General features: G+C 30.6%; 1 protein-coding gene across 9 annotated transcripts; it reads right to left on the bottom strand.

Annotated features, from left to right (window-relative positions):
• Positions 1-895: 895 nt before the first annotated feature.
• Positions 896-21629, bottom strand: LOC109793490 (exocyst complex component EXO70A1). 9 transcript variants are annotated; one of them, XM_083075741.1, is made up of 22 exons: positions 21271-21620; positions 21112-21146; positions 20960-21005; positions 20273-20404; positions 20069-20168; positions 19329-19437; positions 18226-18417; positions 17642-17799; positions 17088-17196; positions 16867-17013; positions 16654-16713; positions 14735-14849; positions 13607-13704; positions 11016-13075; positions 10790-10916; positions 7292-7431; positions 7098-7190; positions 4465-4801; positions 3022-3964; positions 1836-1910; positions 1572-1668; positions 896-1174 (listed from the first exon to the last, which is right to left on the bottom strand). In XM_083075741.1, exons 4-7 carry the CDS (start codon positions 20308-20310, stop codon positions 18413-18415), a joined length of 252 nt encoding a protein of 83 aa, XP_082931867.1. In that variant the 5' UTR covers positions 20311-20404; positions 20960-21005; positions 21112-21146; positions 21271-21620; the 3' UTR covers positions 896-1174; positions 1572-1668; positions 1836-1910; positions 3022-3964; positions 4465-4801; positions 7098-7190; positions 7292-7431; positions 10790-10916; positions 11016-13075; positions 13607-13704; positions 14735-14849; positions 16654-16713; positions 16867-17013; positions 17088-17196; positions 17642-17799; positions 18226-18412. The 9 variants fall into 9 exon arrangements, 2 of the variants coding, with proteins under 2 accessions (XP_082931867.1, XP_082931866.1); XM_083075740.1 differs by having other exon boundaries at positions 20273-20538; XR_014434222.1 differs by lacking the exons at positions 896-1174; positions 1572-1668; positions 1836-1910 and having other exon boundaries at positions 2728-3145; positions 3884-3964; positions 20273-20538; positions 21271-21629.
• Positions 21630-24619: the final 2990 nt, after the last annotated feature.

Consider the following 24619-nt stretch of genomic DNA (forward strand, 5'->3'; position numbering starts at 1 on the left):
CAGTAATTGCCTAATAAAAACTGATTTATTTTATTCCTCTACTATTTAAAGTTTGTTATTATAAAAGATGAATAAGTTATTCATTGTGTTTATTTGTTTTCTTTTAAAAACTAGGTGGGGAAGATGTCTTGGAATCAAAGATAGAATCCTTCAAAGAAGGTTGTAATGATACATGGGTAAGAAATCAAGGAAGGATATGCCCACATCTTGAGGATCAACCTTTACCTCCAGCTAGGAAGCAGAGAAGATTGACAGACACAGTGCTCACTAAAAGTCCTTAGGCAAGACATTGTAATTACTATACTATTTTTTAGCATTTCAGCTCTTGTGAGTATTAGTTTGAATATATGTTATAATAGGCTGTTTAACATTTTTTAGTTGGCCTATGATTGGTGCGTGTGGTGCATTAAAATGGTCCCTTCATAAATTTGAGTAAAATGGGGAAAAATGTTTTACCTGATGCATGAAGCTTTACTAATGTATTTGGTTCAGTTTTTCGGTAGTACAGATACCAATAGGAACACGAATATGATATAATACAGCTAGCAGAATACAACTATTTAAAAGTACATGGCCAGCATTGATATAACAAAATTATCCATATCATATTAAGTCATTGCTTCCTAAATCTTTCACAAATACAATAAATTTGTAAATACCACTCATCCCAAACAGTCGCAAATCACAATTCTCACTTGTAAAATTTAAAAATAAAAAAGAGAAATCAATTAAAATAAAGACATTTGTCTACATCACTCTACACACACTCACCGATTATATAACCATTAACGACACATCATTTAATTTCCACCTCCTATCGACACAAGGTCACCAGAGTGAGGAACTGTAACATCCATTTCCACAGGTATTTAAAAGTACATGCCCAACATTGATATAACAGAATTATCCATATCATATTATGTCATTGTTTCCTAAATCTTTAGGAAATAAAATAAATTTGTAAATACCATTCATCCCAAACATAGTCGCAAATCACAAATCTCACTTGTAAAATTAAAAAAGGAAAAATCAATTAAAACAAAGACATTTATTTACATCACTCCAGCCACTCACCGATTACATCATCATTAACAACCCATCATTTAATTTCTACCTCCTATTGACGCAAGGTCACACCAGAACAAGGAACTGTAACATCCATTTCCACAGGTTACTGCATCACACAAAAAGAACATCAAAACATACAAAGAAAAACCCTGGTGAGTAACCAAAACAAACAAGAAAATAAAAAAAAAAAATGAAATAATAATAGAAAGAAATGAAACAAGAAATTGCAAAGCAAAATCTAAATTCTAGAGACAAAAGAAAAGGAAAAAGAAGAATGATGACATTTAACGGAAGAGGAGACATTCATGCGTGCAGTTGCTATTGAAGAAATGGTGAGACTCTTAATAGTATAAAACCTCTGAACGAATGATGTGAAAACAGACACACATGAAATAATTATAAATAGAGAGAAAGAAGGGTTGGAGACAATTATAATTTCTTGTGATTATTTTTATTCTTATAACTTTGTGTATTCTAATCTGCAATGGTGCAGTGGCTTTTACCTTCACAATCACAATCCTCTTCGAAAAAACTCAACACAAGCTTTCAAACACTACATGAGCACAGCATCAAGGCTGTTCCTCCTCCCATAATGCAGGTCTGGATCCATTGAGGCTTTGGAATAAATTAGTATAAACTAAAACAATATTAACTATTTTGAATTACAACATAAACCCTATCATGAGACTAGCTAGAGATTTAAAAGAGCATAACAAATGCAAATAAAATAAAATAAAAAAAGGACATTAGTTTAGCATTAAAATAACCTTGGTTACAACAAACTCACTGTCTCAAGCTTTCGCTTGTGCCTGTTCTTTAGATCAATTGCATTGATCTATCACCTAAAATTAAACAACAAATATACAACAAATTAGGATCATTATATATATATATATATATATATATAATATCACAAGCAAAATTGATAATGGAATTTTACATGAAGATAAGCATGCAACTTAAGTAACCTATTTCACTACTATTTAGAATAATACTACAGCAACAAACACAAAACCTGATACATGAAGAAAGAAAGAAACCCCTTCAAAACAAGAGTATGTCTTCAAAATTCTTTTTTGCACTTTAATCTGTGACTACATACACCCTTTCTAATAATGAGAGTTCAACTTTGAAAGATTTTCTGAGTGGATTACTGAAATGTTCAAAATTGAAATCCTCCTTATTCACAGGACCAAAGCTTCAACCTCAAGATAAATATGGAACCCATAAACAACCAAGCAACAAATTCAATATAGAAAGAAGATACACAAAATTACAAAGAAAGAAAGAAAAATAAAACATATACTAAAACCCAAAGGTATTTTCTTTTCACCTACACCTCCTTTTTCGTTTTTCTTATCTATGCTCTTCATTTTATTTATCTTCCTACTCTCATCAAGGGGCAACATGTGAAGATCACGTCAAAAAGAAATGGACCACGGTATACCATTTGATTCACTTGTTCAATTAGAACTCGTCTAAAGTGAGTTATAAAGAACTGAAATATAATTTAAATCCCTCTTTAAAAATATACAGGGTCTGATTTTAAAAACCCATCCGAACTTGTAACAGAATCAACTGATAGTTAAACATGAAATCATGCTGAGTGTAGACCAATGAACTACATGACAGATTAGTCCATGATAATGTTGAAAAGTATTAGTTTTATAAAATAAAAGCTTGCCACTTTGATTTGCATGGAATATTGTACAAATTTTTAGCATTTTTCAGCTTGAAAAAAACTTCAAACCAAGTAGGCATCCCAAAGGATATTAAACCACTCCTTCAAGCCAATATTATAAAAGGCCAATAAAGGACTCAATCCTGTGTCAACGCCATCGAGATAAATTGTGTTTCATCCACAACATCGAGTGAACAAGCCAAGCTCTGATGCCACATATGAGAAATCAGTTAGATATTTTCCATCAACCTCCTCTGCCACCAATATTATACCTTACTTTATAAAGGTACACTTTTGCAAAGATTCAATATGGATATAGGAGAAAAGTTCTCCATCTTGTATGAATATATCAACTACAGATATTTTCCATCAACCTCCTCTGCCACCAATGCATCACTGCTCCCATAAATTCAAAAAAAGAAGATGCAGAAAATGTTGAGCAGAAACTTTAATGTGAACATTAAATCCAAAAATATTATTGTGATGCACAAACACAGGTAGAGATAGAGCATAACTCACATACTTTAAAAATAATCAGAAAAGAAAAAATGTGTGCAAGAATACAAAAGATATCAAGTTTTCACTGATAGTGACAGTGACCCCCACAATTTTAACTTTTCATGGTCAAGGTCAATAGATGACATCTATAGCATATAGACTCCATTTAGGTTCAATAACCCTAAAAAAAATAGCATAACATCTCTTTTTCAAAATTCATCTCATAGTGACACCCAAATTTAATAAGGTATCTAGAATTTATATACCATATTTTTGTTCAACACGTTTGAGCATTCTTGAACAAACAACAACTAGACAAAAACATTCCATTTTCTCATGCTTAAAAAAATTCATTTGTTAGTCGAATTTGGGAGCAACTATATTGTACCATCTAACTAAAAATGATCATGGATCGACTCAAACATTCTAATTCAGCTTAGGGTCATTAACAATTAATAATAGCGAAACATCCCTTTCTCAAAATTCAATTTTATAGTAGCACCCACAAACATAAACAGAAACGCATATATAGACATAGAGGCATGACCACACACACAAGCAAACATGCACAAAAGTCACAGAAACACCCACGCAGAGAGTGAGAAAGATACAAGCACAAATAGATAAAGACACAACCTAAGCAGACAGTTCAGTTATTCCGCTCTTGAACTTTTAATTCTGGGGTTCTTTGACTTCTTTAGTTATTCTGCTCTTAAACTTTGAAGACAGAAGAAGCGGAGATTAGAGTAGGCAACTGAAGAGAACTCAGAAACTGATAGGAAAGCTTAAAAAGCAGACAGTTCAGTTATTGAGACATGTGAATCCATTATATCAAAAGAAACCATAACCTAAAAAGTCCATTGATGAAAAAATTCATAATATGAAAAAGGCCCCAAATCCCTACAAAAAAGTGAAATAATTTTTTCAAATAAATAATAAATTTAACTATAAAAAAAATATCTTAATTCATTTTAGAAATCAACATACTTCATGCTCAGTTCATTTTATGGACTAACTTATCATTTTTATTTTATTTTTATTAAAAAATATATAAATTAAGATAAATTTATTTTTTTAAAAAAAGTAATATTATAATCCATATTATTGTTTTAAAAAAATAATATTTTAGCAAAAATTAAGATAACCACATTTTTTATAAAATTAGGATAAACACACCAATTGACAAAGAATAATCAATAACAAAAACTTAACCTTACCCAATCTTTGAGGATATCAAAAGTTATTTTATATTTGATTGCAATTATTGTACTTTTTGTCAAGATGCAAGATCACACCCCAAGAGTCCCAACACCTGGAATACTACATAAACATGATCATTGCTTAGGCAATACACATTATGCTAACAAAATAAAAAATCCACGATTCAATGAAAATTGAAAGAACTATTCATACAACGGATATGTATCCTTTCCATCATTCTTCTTTTCATTCACTTTATCTCTAAAAATCATTTTATCCACTTTTTGTTTTCTTTTGCATTTTTGTACCGGAGAGGGCTCTAGAGTCAATCCGATTCACCACCAAACAGCACTCCTAAAAGTGAAATAATGGACACACAAATGCACCCAAAACATTAGTGATCCAGTTGATATTAACCTATGTCACATATGACCACATCATCTTTTTTCTTATATGCAATCAATATCCCTATCAATTACATTAAAAAAAGAAAAACACCCGGTATTGAAAACAAGAAAACGCAAGTTCAAGAAAGACGCAGGACACAGACACTGGAATCAAAAACAACAATAAGGACAGCAAAGGAGTCCAGTCTCATTGCACTCCAAACAGAAGAAAATAAGAATCAGACATATTGAAAAAAGAATCAAGTTCAATTCAAAATCAAAGAAACAAAAGCATTCCACAATCGTCCTTGAATTGAAGAGACAAGAAAAGAAAAGAAACACAAAAGACATAGGAGGCATTGGGTGTGGAGAAATAAAGAAATTTCAGATTACAAAGAAAAGAAAAAGAAAAAGAAAACAAATGAATTTGAACAGAAGTGAGAGGGGGAGACAGACACTCAATGAGGCAGACAAATAAAGCTCGAAAAATATAAATAAGATTGGAGTGAGTGAGATTATAAATAAGCTCGCCTCTGCCTTAAATTAAAAATTAAAAATAAAAAACATTTATGCCTAGTGTTATCTAGTTTACCTAATATCAATTATAAACAGAAAAAAAAAAAAGAAGCTAAGATTAATTATACAATATGCATTTAAAAAATGCAATAGTTATATTATAATGATTTTATAATAATTTTGTTAAAAGTTGTATTATAAAATAAGGATTGTGATAATGTCTGAATAAGAGAATTCATGTAACAATTCCTTGACTTTTCAGTCCGACAATATTAGTTTCTGTTTTCGAGAAATGTGACATAGAGCAACATCAACCTCAATTATACATCTATCATCTAAAAACCCTTTATCCACTTTTTGCTTTCTTAAGCTTCTTTTTTTTTTTTTGTATTGGAGAGGGTTCCAGAGTAAATCCAGTTTACCACCAAACAGCACTCTTGAAAGTGAAATAATGGGCACTCAAGAAAGAACCAGCCGGTCTTGAAAACAAGAACACGCAAGTTCAAGAAAGAACCAGAACACAGACACGGGAATCAAAAGCACAGTCTGAATCGCAGAAAAAGAAGAAAAGAGAAAAAAGAGTCTAGACATCTAACCGAAGATGAGTCATTGGCGTGTGGCAGTGCTATCGAAGAAACAGAGAGACTCCAGACACTGGAAACGAATGAAGAGTGAGAGAAGAGAGTGACTCTTGACAGTGGAAAAGAGAGAAGGGAGTTGCATTTACGGTAAGAGAATAGAATGACACAACATTTATATAGAGACAGAAGAAATGGTCACGCGACGAGGTGGAGAAATCGTTCTGTGAAAGAGAGAAAATGTATGTATATAAATAAGACATGCCATGCAGAATAAAGAAATATTTTTTAAAATAAAAAAGTAATGTCTTTGCATAGACATTAAAATATTAAAAAAAAATATTTTTATAATTTTATTTATTCTAAATGAATTATTTGGTGATATTTGTTAATAAATTTTATTTTATATATTAAAATATTTATTTATTTATATTTTGTTTCTCAAATGTTTTAAAATTAATAAATGTTCACTAACATGGATAAAAATAAAATATTTTTATTATGTTCCTAATATTTTAATTTTTAAAAATAAAATAAAAACTTAATTAGAATTTGAATCTTTCATTTTGATTTTTGATTTTTTATCCTCTAAATATTAAAAATATAACTTTGAAAAGATTTCACTTAGTTTTGTTAAATTGGTTATGTTATATTCTATTCAATATTCTCATTTTTTATTTATAATTTAGTACAATATATAATCTTTTATATTCTCATTTTTTAAAATAAATAAATAAAATTAATTAAAAACAAAACGACAAATAGTTATTTTTGTTTCATTTTATTTTATCACTAAATAAAAAATACTTAATGTAAGATGTATTAAATTATTATTCAACTATTTATTTGAGGGTTTGCACATGAAACAATTGGAACTAAATATGAAAATAAAAAATAGAATATATTCGCATCATCAAAACTCATACAACTTTTCGAAAAGGCGAAATTAAAATATACAATACTTTATTGTTTAGTTTAAATCAAAGGTATTTTTCAAGAACATCTTGATCAACAAAAAAGATAAATTCATTTTAAAAAAGAAATAATATTTTAACCAATACTAATGTTTTAAAAAAATTATATTTAACAAAAATACGATAACTACATATTCTATAAAATCATGATCAACACACTAATTAACAAAGAATAATAACAAAAGCTTAACATTACCCAATCTTTGAGGATATCAAAAGTTATTTTATATTTGAATGCACTTATTGTACTTCTTGTCGAGATGCAAAATCATACCCCAAGTCCCACCACCTGAAATGTTATATAAACATGATCATTGCTTAGGCAATACACATCATGCTAAGAAAGTAAAAAATCCACGATTCAAAGAGAATTAAAAGAACTATTCATACAACAGATTTGTATCCTTTCCATCATTCTTCTTTTCATTCACTTTATCTCTAAAAATCATTTTATCCACTTATTGTTTTCTTTTGCGTTGTTGTACCGGGAGGGCTCCAGAGTCAATCCGGTTAACCACCAAACAGCACTCCTGAAAGTGAAATAATGGGCCCACAAATGCACCCAAAACATTAGTGATTCAGTTGATATTAACCTATGTCACATATGACCAATCATCTTTTTTCTTATATGCAATCAATATCCCTATCAAATACATTAAAAATAAAAAATAAAAAATACCCGGTCTTGAAAACAAGAAAACACAAGTTCAAGAAAGAACCAGAACATAGACAGATGAATCAAAAATAGAAATAAGGACAGCAAAGCAGTCCAGTCTCAATGCACTCCAAACAGAAGAAAAGTAGAATCAGAGATATTGAAAAAAGAATCGAGTTCAATTCAAAATCAGAGAAGCAAAAGCATTCAACAATCGTCCTTGAATTGAAGAGACAAAAGAAAAGAAAAGAAACACATAAGGCATTGGAGGCATTGGGTGTGGAGAAATAAAGAAATTTCAGATTACATAGAAAAGAAAAAAGAAAAAAAAAGCAAACGAATTTGAACAGAAGTGAGAGGGGGAGACAGGCACTCAGTGAGGCAGAAAAATAAAGCCAAAAAAATATAAATAAGATTGGAGTGAGTGAGATTATAAATAAGCTTGCCTCTTCCTTAAATTAAAAATTAAAAATTAAAAACATTTATGCCTAGTCTTATCTAGTTTACCTAATATCAAATTATAAACAGAGAAAAAAAGCCAACATTAATTATACAATATGCATTTAAAAAAAACAAGCAGTTATTTTATAATGATTTTGTTAAAAAGTTGTATTCTAAAATAAGGATTGTGATAATGTCTGAATAAGAGAATTCATTGAACAACTCCTTGACTTTTTAGTCCGACAATATCAGTTTCTTTTTTCGAGAAATGTGACATACATGAAGATAAGCATGCAACTTAAGTAACCTATTTCACTACTATTTAGAATAATACTACAGCAACAAACACAAAACCTGATACTTGAAGAAAGAAAAAAACCCCTTCAAAACAAGAGTATGTGTCTTCAAAATTCTTTTTGGCACTTTAATATATGACTACATACACCCTTTCTAATAATGAGAGTTCAACTTTGAAAGATTTTCTGAGTGGATTACTGAAATGTTCAAAATTGAAATCCTCCTTATTCACAGGTCCAAAGCTTCAACCTCAAGACAAATATGGAACCCATAAACAACCAGGCAACAAATTCAATATAGAAAGAAGATACACAAAATTACAAAGAAAGAAAGAAAAATAAAACATATACTAAAATCCAAAGGTATTTTCTTTTCACCATCACTACCTACACCTCCTTTTTCGTTTTTCTTATCTATGCTCTTCATTTTATTTATCTTCCTACTCTCATCAAGGGGCAACATGTGAAGATCACGTCAAAAAGAAATGAACCATGGTATACCATTTGATTCACTTGTTCAATGTAGAACTCGTCTAAACTGAGTTATAAAGAACTGAAATATAATTTAAATCCCTCTTTAAAAATATACAGGGTCTCAATTTTAAAAACCCATCCTAACTTGGAACAGAATCAACTGATAGTTATACATGAAATCAAGCTCAGTGTAGACCAATGAACTACATGACAGATTAGTGCATGATAATGTTGAAAAATATTAGTTATCTAAAATAAAAGCATACCACTTTGATTTCGTGGAATATTGTACAATTTTTTTCAATTTAAAAACAACTGCAAACCAAAGAGGGAACCCAAAGGATATTAAACCACTCCTTGAAGCCAGAATTATAAAAGGTCAATAAGGGACTCAATCCTATTCCTATGTCAACCCCATCGAGACAAATAGTATTTCATCCACACCATCAAGTAGACAACCCAAGCTCTGATGCCACATAACAAATGAGAAATTAGTTCAATTAATTAAAACAAGTTATGCAGAAATATTAATTGGTACCTTGAAATATATCACTACATTCCCAGTTGCATCTTGCTTTACAAAGGTACACATTTGCAAAGATTCAATTAGGATATAAGAGAAAAGTTCTCCATCTTGTTTGAATATATCAACTACAGATGTTTCCCAACAACCTCCACTGTCACCAATGCATCGCCGCTCCCATAAATTCAAAAAAAAAAAAAAAAGATGCACAAAATGTTTGGCAGAAACTTTAATGTGAGCATCAAATCCAAAAATTTAATTGTGATACACAAACACAGGTAAAGATAGAGCATAACTCCAATACTTTAAAAATAATCAAAAAGAAAAACTGTGTGCAAGAATACAAAAGATATCAAGTTTTCAATGATAGTGGCCCCCACAATTTGAACTTTTCATGGTCAAGGTCAATCAAAGACATCTATAACATAAAGATTCCATTTAGATTCAATAAGGCTAAAAAATAGCATAACATCTCTTTTTCAAAATACATGTCATAGTGACACCCAAATTGAATCAGGTAACTAGAATTTATATACCCAATTTTCGTTCAACAAGTTGGGGCATTCTTGAACAAACAACAACTAGACAAAAACATCACATTTTCCGATGCTTAAAAAATTCATTTGTTAGTCAAATTTAGGGGCAACTATATCGTACCATCTAAGTAAAAATTGATCAAGGATCGACTCAAACATTCTAATTCAGCTAAGGGTCATTAACATTTAATAACAGCAAAACATCCCTTTCTCGAAATTCAATTATATAGTAGCACCCACAAACATAAACACGAATGCATTTATAGACATAGAGGCATGACCACACACACAAGCAAACTCCCACAAAAGTCACAGAAACACCCACGCAGAGGGAGTGAGAGAGATGCAAGCACAGATAGATAAAGACACAAACAGACACAAAAACAAACAGTGACAAATAAAGCACACATACAAAAATAAGGACAAACATAGAGACAACCCTAAATCAGACAAGGACAAATGAGCAAAACCTTAGGCAGTCTTATACGATGGTGACTTGTAATGCCACTGCTTCTTCCCACGTCTGTTCCATATGACAAATAGATTTTCGGATTCTTGCATCCGATTGAAATAATGGGAAAAAACACAGAAGATAAAAGCCACTTTTCTAAGAGGAACTACTTCAACAACAAAATAATAAAAATATAAAGAAAAAAATCAAAATATGATTTACCAATTACACAAAAGTTAGAAAGAATGTAATTTCTAAATGTGGTTAAAATGAACAAAGAAAAAAATAAAATACACATTCAAGAATTTCAACAAGAACGGCTTTTCTTGAGTTTTGAGGAAAGAAAACAATTACAACTATCAAAACATCGAATAGCTTTTCAATTTCAATCAAGAAGGAGTGCAGCATTGAATTGTTGAACAATGTTTTCTTGACTAGTTGACTTTCCTATGGCAGCCTTGGTAGTGCAAGGAGAAAATGACCACAAGGGTCCCAGAGACACAAGTGTTTACCTTGCATAAGAGAGATTATATTTGTATTTGTGCGTGTTCTTCAACTTCTGTAGTTGTTCCGTTCTTGAAGAGAACCCAGAAACTCTGACGAGTAACAAAAATCAAAGAAAAGCATATCCACGGGTTGCTGCACCACACAAAAAGAACAACAATCAAAGAAAAACTCACAAATAACAAAGACTCTTCGAAACAAAGACTTTGAAAAGCAGAGTCTGAATTGCAGAACCAGAAGAAAAGGAAAAGATGAGTCTTCACATCTAACCAACGTGTGGCAGTGCTATCAAAGAAACAGAAACTCTTCGAAACAGAGACTCTTGAAGAGAGACTCGTAACACTGGAAACGAATGAAGAGTGAGAGAAGAGAGTGACTCTTGACAAGGAAAACCAATGAAGAGTGAGAGAAGAGAGTGACAAAATTTATATATAAAGAGCAAAGGGACGGAAAGCGAAATAAAAAAAGAATTTTTTTTAAAATAAAAATGTAATGTCCCTGTATAGATATTAAAATATTAACATTTATTTTTATAATTTTACTTATTCTAATATGAATTATTTGGTGAAATTTTATTAGTGTTTTCTTTGAAAATATTAAATTATTTTATTTATTTATATTTTAAGTCTCAAATTTTTAAAATTAATAAGTATTCTTTAACTTGAATAAAAATAAAATATTTTAATTATGCTCTTAATATTTTAATTTTTTAAAATTAAAATACAAATTTAATTGGAATTTGAATATTTTATTTTTATTTTTTATTTTTAAAATTTTAAAAATATAACTTTGACGTTTCAATTTAGAAAGTTTCACTTTATTTTTTTAAATTGATTATGTTATGATTCTATTCAATGTTTTTATTTTCGTTTTATACTTTAGCACAACATATAATCTTTTATTTAGCACAACATATAATCTTTTACATTGTCATCATTTTTAACAAAAAATAAAAATTTCACAGAAATAATTAAAAGGATAAAAAGTTGTTTTTGATTCGTTTATTTTATCCCTAAATAAAAACATATTTTAGGTACGTTGATGGAAATTCTATAAAATCAAATTTAAAATTAATTTTCGTTTGTAAATAGAAGAATACTTATTTTTATTTTCCATGAATAAAAGATAATAAAGATAACTGACTTCTGGACAATGTCTGAATTACAATTAAAAATGCTTAATGTATTGAATTATTCTTCAACTATTTATCCAAGGTTTGCACAGAAAATAACCTGAACTAAATATGAAAATAATAAAATAGAATATATTACACATCATCAAAACACATACAACTTACTTATTTTCAAAAAGGCTAAAAGAAAAAACCATACCTGATTATACAATACTTTATTATTTAGTAAGTTTAAACCAAAGATGCTTTTTGAGAACATCTTAATCAACAAACTTCTCATCCTCATTTCGTAGCCCTTCTGTCAAAAGATAATAGCCATCTTTGGCCAAATCTGCTTATGAATTACCAAATCTCCGACAACAATCAATCCAGCAAAACAAGTCTTTAGGTGTTAATATCTATATTTACCAAAAAATACTTACTCTATGTGTGCAACCGAAGAGAGTAGTGTGTTGGTAATGTTACTATTAGTAATTAATGATTAGCGAATGGTATTTTTTTTTCCAGCTTTAGTGAACGGATTATAATTTAAATAAATGTGATTGTTTATTTTAAAGAAAATGATAATTATATATATATATATATACACACACACATTTGTGTGTGTGAATATACAAATTATACAAACAAATAAATTATATATGTAACTTACTAAAAATTTCTCATGTCCAAAGAAATTTATTTGAAAAGATAAATACAACTTAATAGACCTAACGATATAGAGCACAGGATAACACTTACATAGTATTTGGAATAGAGCACAAAATAACACTTGCATAGTATTTGGTTAGAGGCTTATGAGAATCTTAAATATTCAATGTGAGAATGCAGTATTAAGTCATTTTTTCAATTATGCAATATGCAATGATCTTTTCATTTATACGTCTGGGACAATAATTGACGAATAAAATTTTTTTATTTTATTTCTCTACTAATTTAAATTTTGTTATTATAAAAGATCAATAAACTATTCATTTTGTTTTTTTGTTTTCTTGAAAAAAGTAGGCAGGAAAGATGACTTGGAATTAAATATAGAATCCATCAAAGGCTGTAGTGATACATGGGTGAGAAATCAAGGAAGGATGTTTCCACATCTTGAGGATCAACTTTTACCTCCACCTAGGAAGCAGAGAAGATTGAAGATTAACAGACGCAGTGCTCACTAAAACTCCTTGCAAGGCAAGACATTGTAATTAGTATACTATTTTTTAACATTTCAGCTATTGTGAGTATGATTAGTTTGAATACATGTTATGATAGGCTGTTTAACATTTTTTAGTTGGTATATGACTGGTGTGTGTGGTGCATTAAAATGGTCGCTTCATATATTTGAGTAAAATGGGGAAAAATGTTTTACCTAATACATGATGCTTTATTAATTTATTTGGTTCTGTATACAAGAAATCCTATGAATGTGCTAGTTTTTTTGGTATTACTGATACCAATAGGAACACAAATAGGATATAATACAGCTAGAAGAATACAGCTAACTAAAAGAAGTACATGGCCAGCATTGATATAACAGAATTATTCATCATATTATGTCATTGCTTCCTAAATCTTTAGCAAATAAAAAAAATTGAAAATAACACTCATCCGAAACATAGTCACAAATCACAATTATCACTTGTAAAATTTAAAAAAAAAATCAATTAAAACAAAGACATTTGTTTACATCACTCCACACACTCACCGATTACATCACCATTAACAACCCATCATATAATATCTACCTCCTATCAACACAAGGTCACCAGAGCAAGGAACTGTAACATCCATTTGCACCTGCTGCTGCACCACACAAAATGAACATCAAAACATATAAAGAAAAACCCTGCTGATTAACCAAAACAAACAAGAAAATAAACAAAAAAATAAAACAATAATAAAAAGAAATGAAACAAGAAATTGCAAAGCAGAATCTAAATTGTAGAGACGAAACAAAAGGAAAAGTAGAATGATGACATTTATCGGAAGAGGAGACATTCATGCGTGTAGTTGCTATTGAAGAAATAGAGAGAGTATCAAAACCTGAACAAATGATGTGAAAGCAAAAGACACACATGAAACAATTATAAATAGAGAAAGAAGGGTTGGAGACGGTGATCAAGGAAAATGCTCGCGCGATAGAAGCAACTTTAAATTTGTTAAATGCAAAAGGGAAAACGTAAAAGACTTGTTTTGTTGAAGAATTTCTTTTGATTATTAGTAATTTAACACTATTAAATGTTTTGTTCATAAATTTGGTAAAAATTGCAACATAAGAAACCATCTATTCAAAGTTTTAAATATTAAAATATTTTTTATTCTTATAACTTTCTTTATTCTAATCTGGATTATTTGGTGAAATTTTATTAATAATTGCTATTTAAGAAGAATACAAATTTTTTTTATAATTAAATTCTCAAACTTTATAAAAATTAATAAATGTTCCTTAAGAGGAATAAAAATAAGATATTTTTATGATGTTCCTAATAATTTAATTTTTAAAAAATAAAATAAAAACTAAATTAGAATTTAAATATCCTATTTTAGTTTATTTTTAATTTTTTATCCTCTAAATTTTAAAAATATAACTTTGGTATAACAAGTTTAAAAGGTTTCACTTTGTTTTGTTAAGAGTATTTCTGTTATGTTTCTATTCAATGTTCTCACTTTTAAAAATTGCATAAGTTCTGAGATTCATGCGGTAGACAATAGAGTTCTAAAATACTTGCCATAAAATGATTCTTCTCTTTTTGATTTATAATCAAAAATTGATGCATTGGATATATAGTATGGTGACCTTCAAACAACAGTTTACCATAAAAAAACAATGTACCTTCATTTTATCTTCTAACTTTTCACAAAGACCATTTTACCTTCATTATATGCCTAACCTATGTGGGATGTTAACACATAAACCTCAACCTAACTGGACACCTCAAGGCTGATATCTGCAAGATTGGAGATTTGTAAATGTGATTAATAGCATAAGAACTAAATATACATAAACATGCAATCCCCAGGTACAAAATGTAGTTTGTAACAATCGATGAGATATTATTCCAACTCTTGAACAGAACAAACTCAATTTATATCCAATCAGAATTTAGATCTCAGAACTATAATCTGATCTTATAACATGTACAGAAAATCAATTAAAAACAAAACTAGATTTATTTCAAGAGCAGAGAATAATAAAAAATAAATAAATAAATAAACCACTAAAGTCTCTACAAATTATAATTTGTTGCCTAAATGTAGACATATATAACAGAACTTTTATTTAGGAATTCTGATTCCATTAAAATACAGTAAATACATCACAACATTCTCACTCAAAATCTGCAGGTCCACATGCAAAGAATGAAAGAATCTTGAAATTCTAACTAGCTATTTCACCAATTAAACAACTCAACATTCAATCTAATGAAAAAATCTTGAAAAAATTACCCACTTTGTCAATCCAACAAGTCCATACTCCATACAAAGTAGAGAAATAATCTTAAAAGTTTAAAATCAAATTACTCGCTTGATCAATCAAGTCCACCACCCACATGACAGAAAACAATTTTGAGCTACTTAACAACATGCAAGACCACACCCCACCCCAACCCAAGTCCCGACACTTAAAACACAACATGCAAGAACACGAAGAGAGTTAAAAGAGCTATCCATAACATATCATGACAATATGACATTACTTCCTTGTTCTTTAGCAATTAAAAATAAATAAATACCTCTCATCAGACACAATCGCAAACCACAGTTCACATTTGTAAGAATTAAAAAAAGAAATATCAACTACCTTTTCAACCAGTAATGAGTATGCTATATTAAACATCCAAAGGAAAACTGTCTTTCAATAATATTGCACATGCAGTGAAAAATATGATATTTATACCCAAAATAAAAATAATAATTCAATTTATAAATAAATGCTTATAAATGCTTGGATACAATTTATTAATGCTTATTAACTATTATTACTGAAAAAGATAAAAGAGAATATAAATTAAGAAATTCCTTTTATTAATAGTATTATAGATATAAATATAGATTGATAAACATTAAGACCAGGCAAAACTTTGGCTAGTTTCGTCAACCAATCATTTTGGCACAAGTATTCCTATTCTAAGACAATTTGACGAGTTTACACTCTTATATGGCTGTGGCTTCCAGAAATATAAATTAAAAAATCCTAAATGAAATTTGATGCCAGAATATTACACCAATTCCTTGTTACATGCAGTTGCCCTCAAGACTGCTAAAATCACAAACTAGTACCCGTGGCAGAAATACATTTCCCTTCAAGACTATATCAATTCCATTGACTTTAACCTACATTCAACATCAATCCAACACTGGCATAACTTCAACCTTTATACATTGAAAAATGCAAAACTTCTGTAAACGAGTTTAAACACACCCTAACAACTCAAGCAGCAAATCAAGCAAACTATACAAAACCATTCACCATCTTATCACACAAAAAACAAACTATAACTCCTTTTCAGCTACCAAATACAACCTGATGAATTAGAACAAGTGAGAGAGAGAAAAGAAACCAATGCAAAATAGAGGCATTAACCAATAACCGCCAAATACCATCATGCTAAATTTAAAATAGACCTATCTTAAGTTATCAGCAATTATTTTACCGCTTTGTTTCACTCATCTTTTTTCCTTCAAAAAATTTAACCAACATATGGTCTAGATATTCTATTGTGTATTTGATGTATTTCTGAGGATTCTTACCTGTCTCCACAAGAAGCCTGCGACACAGTAGGTTCCCAATTATGCACTTATTGCAAGGTACTAATAAATCATACAAAAACCACAAGGCATCAAAAGCAAACATAAGTAAATGTATTTTTGTTTCGAAGGGGAAAAAGACATCATTTCATATTCATGGATACAATTATTCCCCCACATATTAAATAGGAATGACAAATTAAAATGAGAACCCACCCAAAACGATTGACAAACGATCTATAGGCTACCAACAAGACTTCAGCAACTGCAGGCCTGAGAGACACTAGCAGATGGATGTCAGGAGCTGTCCACTGAGATTATCTCTAACGGAGTTCCTCAAACATAACATTCAATTTCTTAAACCTGAAAACACATTACATGTAGACGTGTCAAAACAAGTAAAGACATTACTCATAAAGAAGCAACTGAAAGGCTACCTGTCCTTAATGAAGAACCACTACTGCTTCCAGTTCCACCATCGCCGCCACCAGTATCACTCCTTCCACCTGATGGGCAAAGGCCCTGAATAGATAATCACTGATGAATCTGTCGAGAAAAGAATCAAAATTAAAAAAAAAAAAAAAAAAAAAAATAGACGACTTTAACACATATTAACGTTTAGAAGAAATAGATCATTTGCATCAAACCAAACATCAGGAAAAAAACAAATCAATCTACTAGAACACCTTCATTATCAAAAACAAACGGGTAAAATAAGTTTTTGTTCCTATTCCCTCCAAAAATTTTCTAGTTCAGTTTAAGTCCTTCTAAAATTATCTTATTTTAGTCCCTGAAATTTTGGAATGCAGAGTTTTTTTATCTTCAAACTAGTTTAAATAGCTACTTAAAACCATTTTTGAGCATTACCAATGTACTTGGAGGACTAAAAGTGATGCATTTCTAAATTTGGGGGACTGAAATAGGACGAAAAAATAATTAAAGAGACTAAAAGCGAATTTTGATCAATTTAGAGGGGCTAAACATATTTTACCATTATCCAAGTGACATCTAAGAAAGCTGTAAGACATGCACTAGAACAAGACCTTTGCCCAAGCATTTCTTTTTTATTGATTTGCATGCTGCTGAACAACTCTCCTATGTCGTTGGCTTCAGACCTTGGCTTCAGTTATCCCCTAGCAAATCCTTGGCCTCAGACCAAGAACAGAAGAGGGTGAAGAGGAAAAAAGACTTTCAAACACCAAAACATGTAAAAAAAATTGTGATTTAAAGAAATTCATAACCAAAATATATTTTGATAATTTTAGAGGGGCTAAACATATTTTACTATTATCCAAGTGACATCTAAGAAAGCTACAAGACATGTAATGGCACGTCAATCTCTCAGCAAATCTAACAAAGAAATGCACTAAAATGTCCATGAGCAGAATAAATCAGAACTGTAAAATAAATTTTAAAAATTTTGACATTTAAGGAATGATAATAAATAATGACCAACAAATTTGTCATCTCATCAATGTACACGGCAAAAAAAGGTTAGAAGATATGGCTACGAAATTGGGATCAGACAACACTGAATTTACTCAAACACTGAACTTACTCAAAAAAAAAAAATACCTCACATAGTTGATCACAGTGTGTCAAAGGATGGACAGTTCCATCTGTAACTGCAGTCTTTGTAGCATCTTTCTCGATTGTCACTTCAAATTCTTCAAAGGTCTCCTGGGCTCTTTGTGCAAGATGTTTTGTCAAACTAGTTGCAGCTTCTTTTATTCCAAAGCAAGCTTTGCCTTTAAGAAGAGTTTCAATCTGCAAAATTTAAGCAAATTGTTCATTGCAAGATTATAACACTACTGCAAAATGACTTGTTCTTGTTTTATGAATGAAACAAAACAACTACCCAAACCTAATATGTATCGTGATAGTCAACTATATAACATCTAGTGTGGTGACTAGTGTAAGGTGTAAACCTCTATCAATAAGAAGTTGAAAGTAAACACTGTGGCAGATGACACTAATGACAGAATTATAATGCCTTAATTGAAATAAACTGGCTTCAATAAATGAGATGAAGCACCTATCAGAGGTTTTTTTTATATTTACTAAACAGTTTTTCTCTTGAATGCTATAAATAATTTAAAAGTGGCAATAGTATGATTCCAAACTTTTATGTAAGACTTTTAAAGAAAAAATGTCCAATACATGAAATATCAAGAGTGTAGTCCCCTTTCATGGTAGTCACAATTTATCAAAGACAACCATAATAATGTTAAAACATAAGCCAGAGTACAAGACCAAAAACTTGGAGTTCGATGATCGAGACAAATTTCATGATTTTATTATAGAGCATTCTATCTTAAAAGAATAATAATTAAATTAAAGGCCTTTTACTACTAGTAGTCTCATAGACAACTGAAAAGGAAACTACAAATAAATTAGTAACACAAGTGAAAAGTCACTAACATGTATAGGCACTAAAACTTTTATTTTATGTGATAAATAAGAAAAGTCATGACCACTGAACATAAAATAAAACTTTACAAGTTGACCTCTTAAGATTTACGAAACCAATACACAATAGAGATAGCATCAAGATTCATGATTTTGCATTTCAAAAGCCATACCTCTGAATGAAGCTCTTCATTATTTCATACACAATACATGTAGACGTGTCAAAACAAGTAAAGACATTACTCATAAAGAAGCAACTGAAAGGCTACCTGTCCTTAATGAAGCACCACTACTGCTTCCAGTTCCACCATTGCCGCCACCAGTACCACTCCCAACACCTGATGAGCTAAGGCCCTGAATAGATAAGCAATGAAGAATCTGCCGAGAAAAGAATCAGAATTAAAAAAATACACAACTTTAAAAAATATTAATGTTAAAAATAAATAGAGCATTTCCATGAAACCAAACATCAGGAAAAATTAAACCAATCTAATAGAACATATTTATTATAAAAAAAAGAGGGTAAAATATGTTTTTGTTCCTATTCCTTCAAAAACATTTCTAGTTCAGTTTTAGTACTTCTAAAATTTTGTCCTATTTTAGTACCACAAATTTGGAAATGCAGTTTTTTATATCTTAAAAGTAGTTTAAATAGCATCTTAAAACAATTTTTAAGCGCTACCCAAGTACTTGGAGGACTAAAATTGATGAATTTTTAAATTTGGTGACTGGAATAGAACAAAAAAGAATCCAGACTAAAAGGAAATTTCGATAATTTTAGAGGGACTAAATATATGTTATCATTATCCAAGTGACCAGCGCTACCTAAGTACTTGGAGAACTAAAAGTGATAAATTTTTAAATTTGGCGACTGGAATAGAACAAAAAAAAAATCAAGACTAAAAGGAAATTTCGATAATTTTAGAGGGACTAAATATATGTTATCATTATCCAAGTGACATAAAAGAAAGCTGCAACGTAATAATCAGTAAGGTCACTAGAACAAGACTTTGCCCAAGTATTTCTTTTGTATTGATTTGAATGCTGCTGAACAATCCTCCCATGTCATTTGTACCCAGTCATACCTAAGCACAACCTTGTCTTCAGACCTAGAATAGAAGAGAGTTCAGACGAAAAAAGACTTTGAACCACCAAAACATGCAATAAAATTGGGATTTAAAGAAATTGATAATCAAAAATGTCGAAAACATGCCTCCAAACTAATCTGACAACATAATGAACATTGTTCATGAGAAAAAGATATGTCAATGCAGGGTCTTTATACTGCTTTGATCTTCTTCTAAATTTGTTTGCAAAGCTTCCATTATGTGCACTGTTACAGATCCTAGCAATGAAGAATCATCAACACTTTCAAATTCCTCAAAGAGTTGCTTCAAGGTCGATTGGAAGCTGCAAACTTTAAAGAATTCCGATCAGGTCAAATATGTGAAAAGTACACAAGCTTGAGCATTATCCTTCCTACAAACGAAATGAAAACTGAACTTTAAGAAATAGTTTCACTTAAATATAAAAAATTAAATAGAAGCATGGTATTGTACAATTCCCTCAGACATCATCATTTTATAATAAGGGAGATAAAACTCAAGTTCAAATAGTTGGAAATCAATTCTTTTTAACTAGCACGAAGAGAGAGTTAAAACTATCCAAAACAAATTACGAAGAGAGAGTTAAAACTATCCAAAACAAATTACGCCGTCATTTCCTTATTCTTTAGGAATTAAAACAAATCAATATCCTTCATCACAAACACAATCACAATCCACAATTCACGTTTGTAAAAAAAAAAAAAAAATCTGCTAAAATAAGGACATTTTATCAATCCACCACTCCACGCACACACTCACCAATAACATCACCATTACATGACTTTAATTTTTACCTTCATCGGCACATGGTCACTAGAGTGAGGAACAAAGAGAAAAACCCTAGCAAGCAACAAAGACAATCAAGAATTAAAAAAAAAAAGAAACGAGAAATTGATTTGAAAAGTAGAGAAGCACAAACAGTTGATAACATCACTTTACTTTCTACCTTCCATCTGCACAACATCACCAGAAAGAAAAACCCTTGCCAATAACAAAGACAAACATGAATGAGAAACAAATGAAACAAGAATCTGAAATAAATGATACAAGAAATTGATTTGAAAGATAGAGAAGAAGCTGTGCATAACATCACTTTAATTTTTACCTTTTAAAGAAGGTCACCAGCGAGGAACGGTAAAATTCATGTCCACCGGTTTCTGCACCACACAAAAAGAACAAGAATTAAAGAAATACTATCACGAATAACAAAAACAAAAAAGAACAAACAAGAACAAAAAAAAAAGAAAATGAATGAAGAGTAAGTGAAGAGAGTGACTCTTGAGAATGGAAATGAGAGAAGAGAGTCATATAATTATAAAGTGAGAGGAGAGAGTGACACATCACTTCCATCTGCACAACGTCATCAGATTGAAGAACTGTAATACCCATATCCACCGGTTTTTGCACCGCACAGAAAGAAAATGAGTGATTCAGAAGAGAGTCAGTCATATAGAGTTAAAGGAGAGAGTGACACAACATTTATATTGAGAGAAGAGACGTCACGACGCATTAAAGAATTTAAAGAATTTCACTTTTTTTTAAATTATTTATGTTATATTTCTATTAAATATTCTAATTATCAATTTATAATTTATAATGATATATAATCTTTTATATTATCATATTTTAAAATAAATAAATCTTCACAAAATTAATTAAAAAGGAAAAATAGATTTTTTTATTTTTTTATTTATCATTAAATAAAATAAGTAAAAAAAAACATAGAACACAAACATAAACACAAAGACAAAGAACACAAACACACAGAATACAAACACACAGAATACAAACACAAACACCAAAACGGAGAGAAACACACAAAGATATATACAAACACACTAAACACAAAGTTAAACATAGACATAGAGCACGCACACAGACACAAATAGAGGCAAAGTGCACACAAACATAAACACAAATGCACATATACACAAAGGCATGACCACACATGAGCACACACCAACAAAGTCATAGACAGACCCACATAGAAAGAGTGATAGAGATACAAACACATAGATAAAGGACACAAACAAAAAAACACATATAAATACTGAGACACTGATAAATCACACAGAGACAAAGATAGGCATACACATAGAGAGACATAAACAAAAACACATTACATGCAAATAGACACAGAGACAAACATAAAAACCAAGCACACATATAAAACTGAGACAAGTATAGAGCACACAGACAAACACCACTACAAGGCATAGATATGCAACCACTTTTTTCAACATTAGGGTTAGGAACATCCTTAAAAGGTTTTATACTCCTATGTTTATCACATGCCAATCAAACTACTCATTACATAAGGGCTACATATATTTTTAAATTCAGGGACATAGACAACTTTTTAAGATTCATATACCCCACATGTTATCGTGATGAATAAAAAACTCATATAAATTAAACAACCACATTTTTCAAAATCAGGTAAGAGCTAACCTTAAAAAGTTTTCAATCTCATATGTATCATATGTCGATCAAAGTATCCGTACATAAAAGCAACCAAGATGTTTAAGGTTTATCATAGACTGATCAAACTACTCATTAAATAAGAGTTACATAAATTTTTCAATTCAGGGACATCGACAACTTTTTAAGATTCATATACCCCACACGTTCTCGTGATGAATAAAACACTCATATCAATTAAACAATCACATTTTTCGACATCAGGTAAGAGATAACCTTAAAAAGTTTATAATCTCATATGCATCATATGTCGATCAAAGTATTCATACATAAAGGCAACTAATATGTTTATTGTTTATCATGTGCCGATCAAACTACTCGTTAAATAAGGGCAGCATAAATTTTTAAATTCAGGGACATGGACAACTTGTCAAGATTCATATACCCCAAATGTTCTCGTGATGAATAAAAAACTCATCAATTAAACAACCACATTTTTTAACATCAGGTCAGAGTAACCTTAAAAAGTTTATGATGGAAATCTAATCCCCAAGGATCCCTTTGGAAGAGGTAAGACCAAGAAGGGTGAAGGATAATCTAAGGAGTCTCCATTGTACATACTTGTATAGTTAATTTCTTGTACCTTGTATATAGTAGATACTTGTATAGGTGTATTTTTGCCTTTGTATTTGAGAGGCACTTTATTTCCTTTTAGTAACTATTGTATATTGTTTCTAGGGTAGGTTACTTGGGCACTTTGACTTCATTTAACCTAACCAAGAAATACACTCTTTTCTTAGTTTTCTAGTAGTAGGATTGGGAGTGGCATTAGCAAGCTAGAGAGTGCCATTAGCAAGTTAGAGAGTGTTACTAGCAATTTAGCCAAAAGGTGGTCCTAGGCTAAAATTTACATATTGGACTCATTTTACTCCTAATTTTTCATAGATTTGATTTAGCTAGGTTCCATTCACATTGGATGAACCTAACTAAACCAAATTATCAATTTCAAAACCGGTTGGAGTAAATTAAGTCCAAAGAGCCACCAACCTAGATGTGTTCACACTTGGCCGAATAGCTTGGTGCTTCTCAAGCTTGGAAGCTTGAAGCACAAGCTTCTCCTTAGCTAGCTTACCAAGCAAGCTAAGTGAGAAGCTTGCACTTCAAGCCTCTTGACCTTGGACGGATTAGCTAGACCTTACCATGGTTCCTAGTGAACCATGGTTAAGGCTAGCTTGCTCTCTAAGCTTCCTACTCCTATATTTTCGTTTTTCCTTCATTGTAAAACACTTTTGGATGTATTGAGATTTCATTTCTGAAATATTGTTCAGATTTCTCTCTTCTAAAAGTCCCTAAACCTCTTTGATATTCATCCAATTCTCTTATCCCTTCACTAAAAGAGTGTGGCGAGAATTGAAGAGGCTTATCTCTTCATCAAGGAGTAGCGCCTCTTGGGAGAGTTCTCCACCAAACCTTGGTGGTTCTAAGGCCTCCTACTCCATAGGAGACCTTAGCCAAGCTTAGAAAGGATCAAGGAGCCGAAGATCTAGGGAGGAACTTGAAGAGGATTCACATCAATCCGGATTCTCCAAACAAGTTTCCATCAGTTTATAATCTCATATGCATCATATATCGATCAAAGTGTCCATACATAAAGGCAACCAAGATATTTAATGTTTATCATGTGCCGATCAAACTACTCATTAAATAAGGGCTACATAAATTTTTAAATTCAGGGACATAGACAACTTTTTAGGATTCATATACCCCACATGTTCTCGTGATGAATTACAACTCATATCAATTAAACAACCACATTTTTCGACATCAGGTAAGAGATAACCTTAAAAAGTTTATAATTTCATATACATCATATGTCGATCAAAGTATCCATACATAAAGGTAACCAAGATGTTTAAGGTTTATGATAGACTGATTAAACTACTCATTAAATAAGGGCTACATAAATTTTTAAATTCAGGGACATTGACAACTTTTTAGGATTCAAATACTCCACATGTTCTCGTGATGAACAA

This window comes from Cajanus cajan, chromosome 5, assembly GCF_000230855.2.
Source record: "Cajanus cajan strain Asha chromosome 5, NIPB_CcT2T_4, whole genome shotgun sequence".
Taxonomy (NCBI): domain Eukaryota; kingdom Viridiplantae; phylum Streptophyta; class Magnoliopsida; order Fabales; family Fabaceae; genus Cajanus; species Cajanus cajan.

Excerpts from the sequence above, each read along its gene's own strand:
- LOC109793490 (XM_083075741.1), bottom strand. The coding sequence starts at position 20,310 with ATGAACAATGTTCATTATGTTGTCAGATTAGTTTGGAG. Across the intron at positions 20,169-20,272 it reads GTTGTCAGATTAGTTTGGAG|GTCTGAAGACAAGGTTGTGC; the intron begins GCATGTTTTCGA and ends CTTCTATTCTAG. Across the intron at positions 19,438-20,068 it reads AAAAGAAATACTTGGGCAAA|ATTCTTCATTGCTTATCTAT; the intron begins GTCTTGTTCTAG and ends TTTTCTCGGCAG.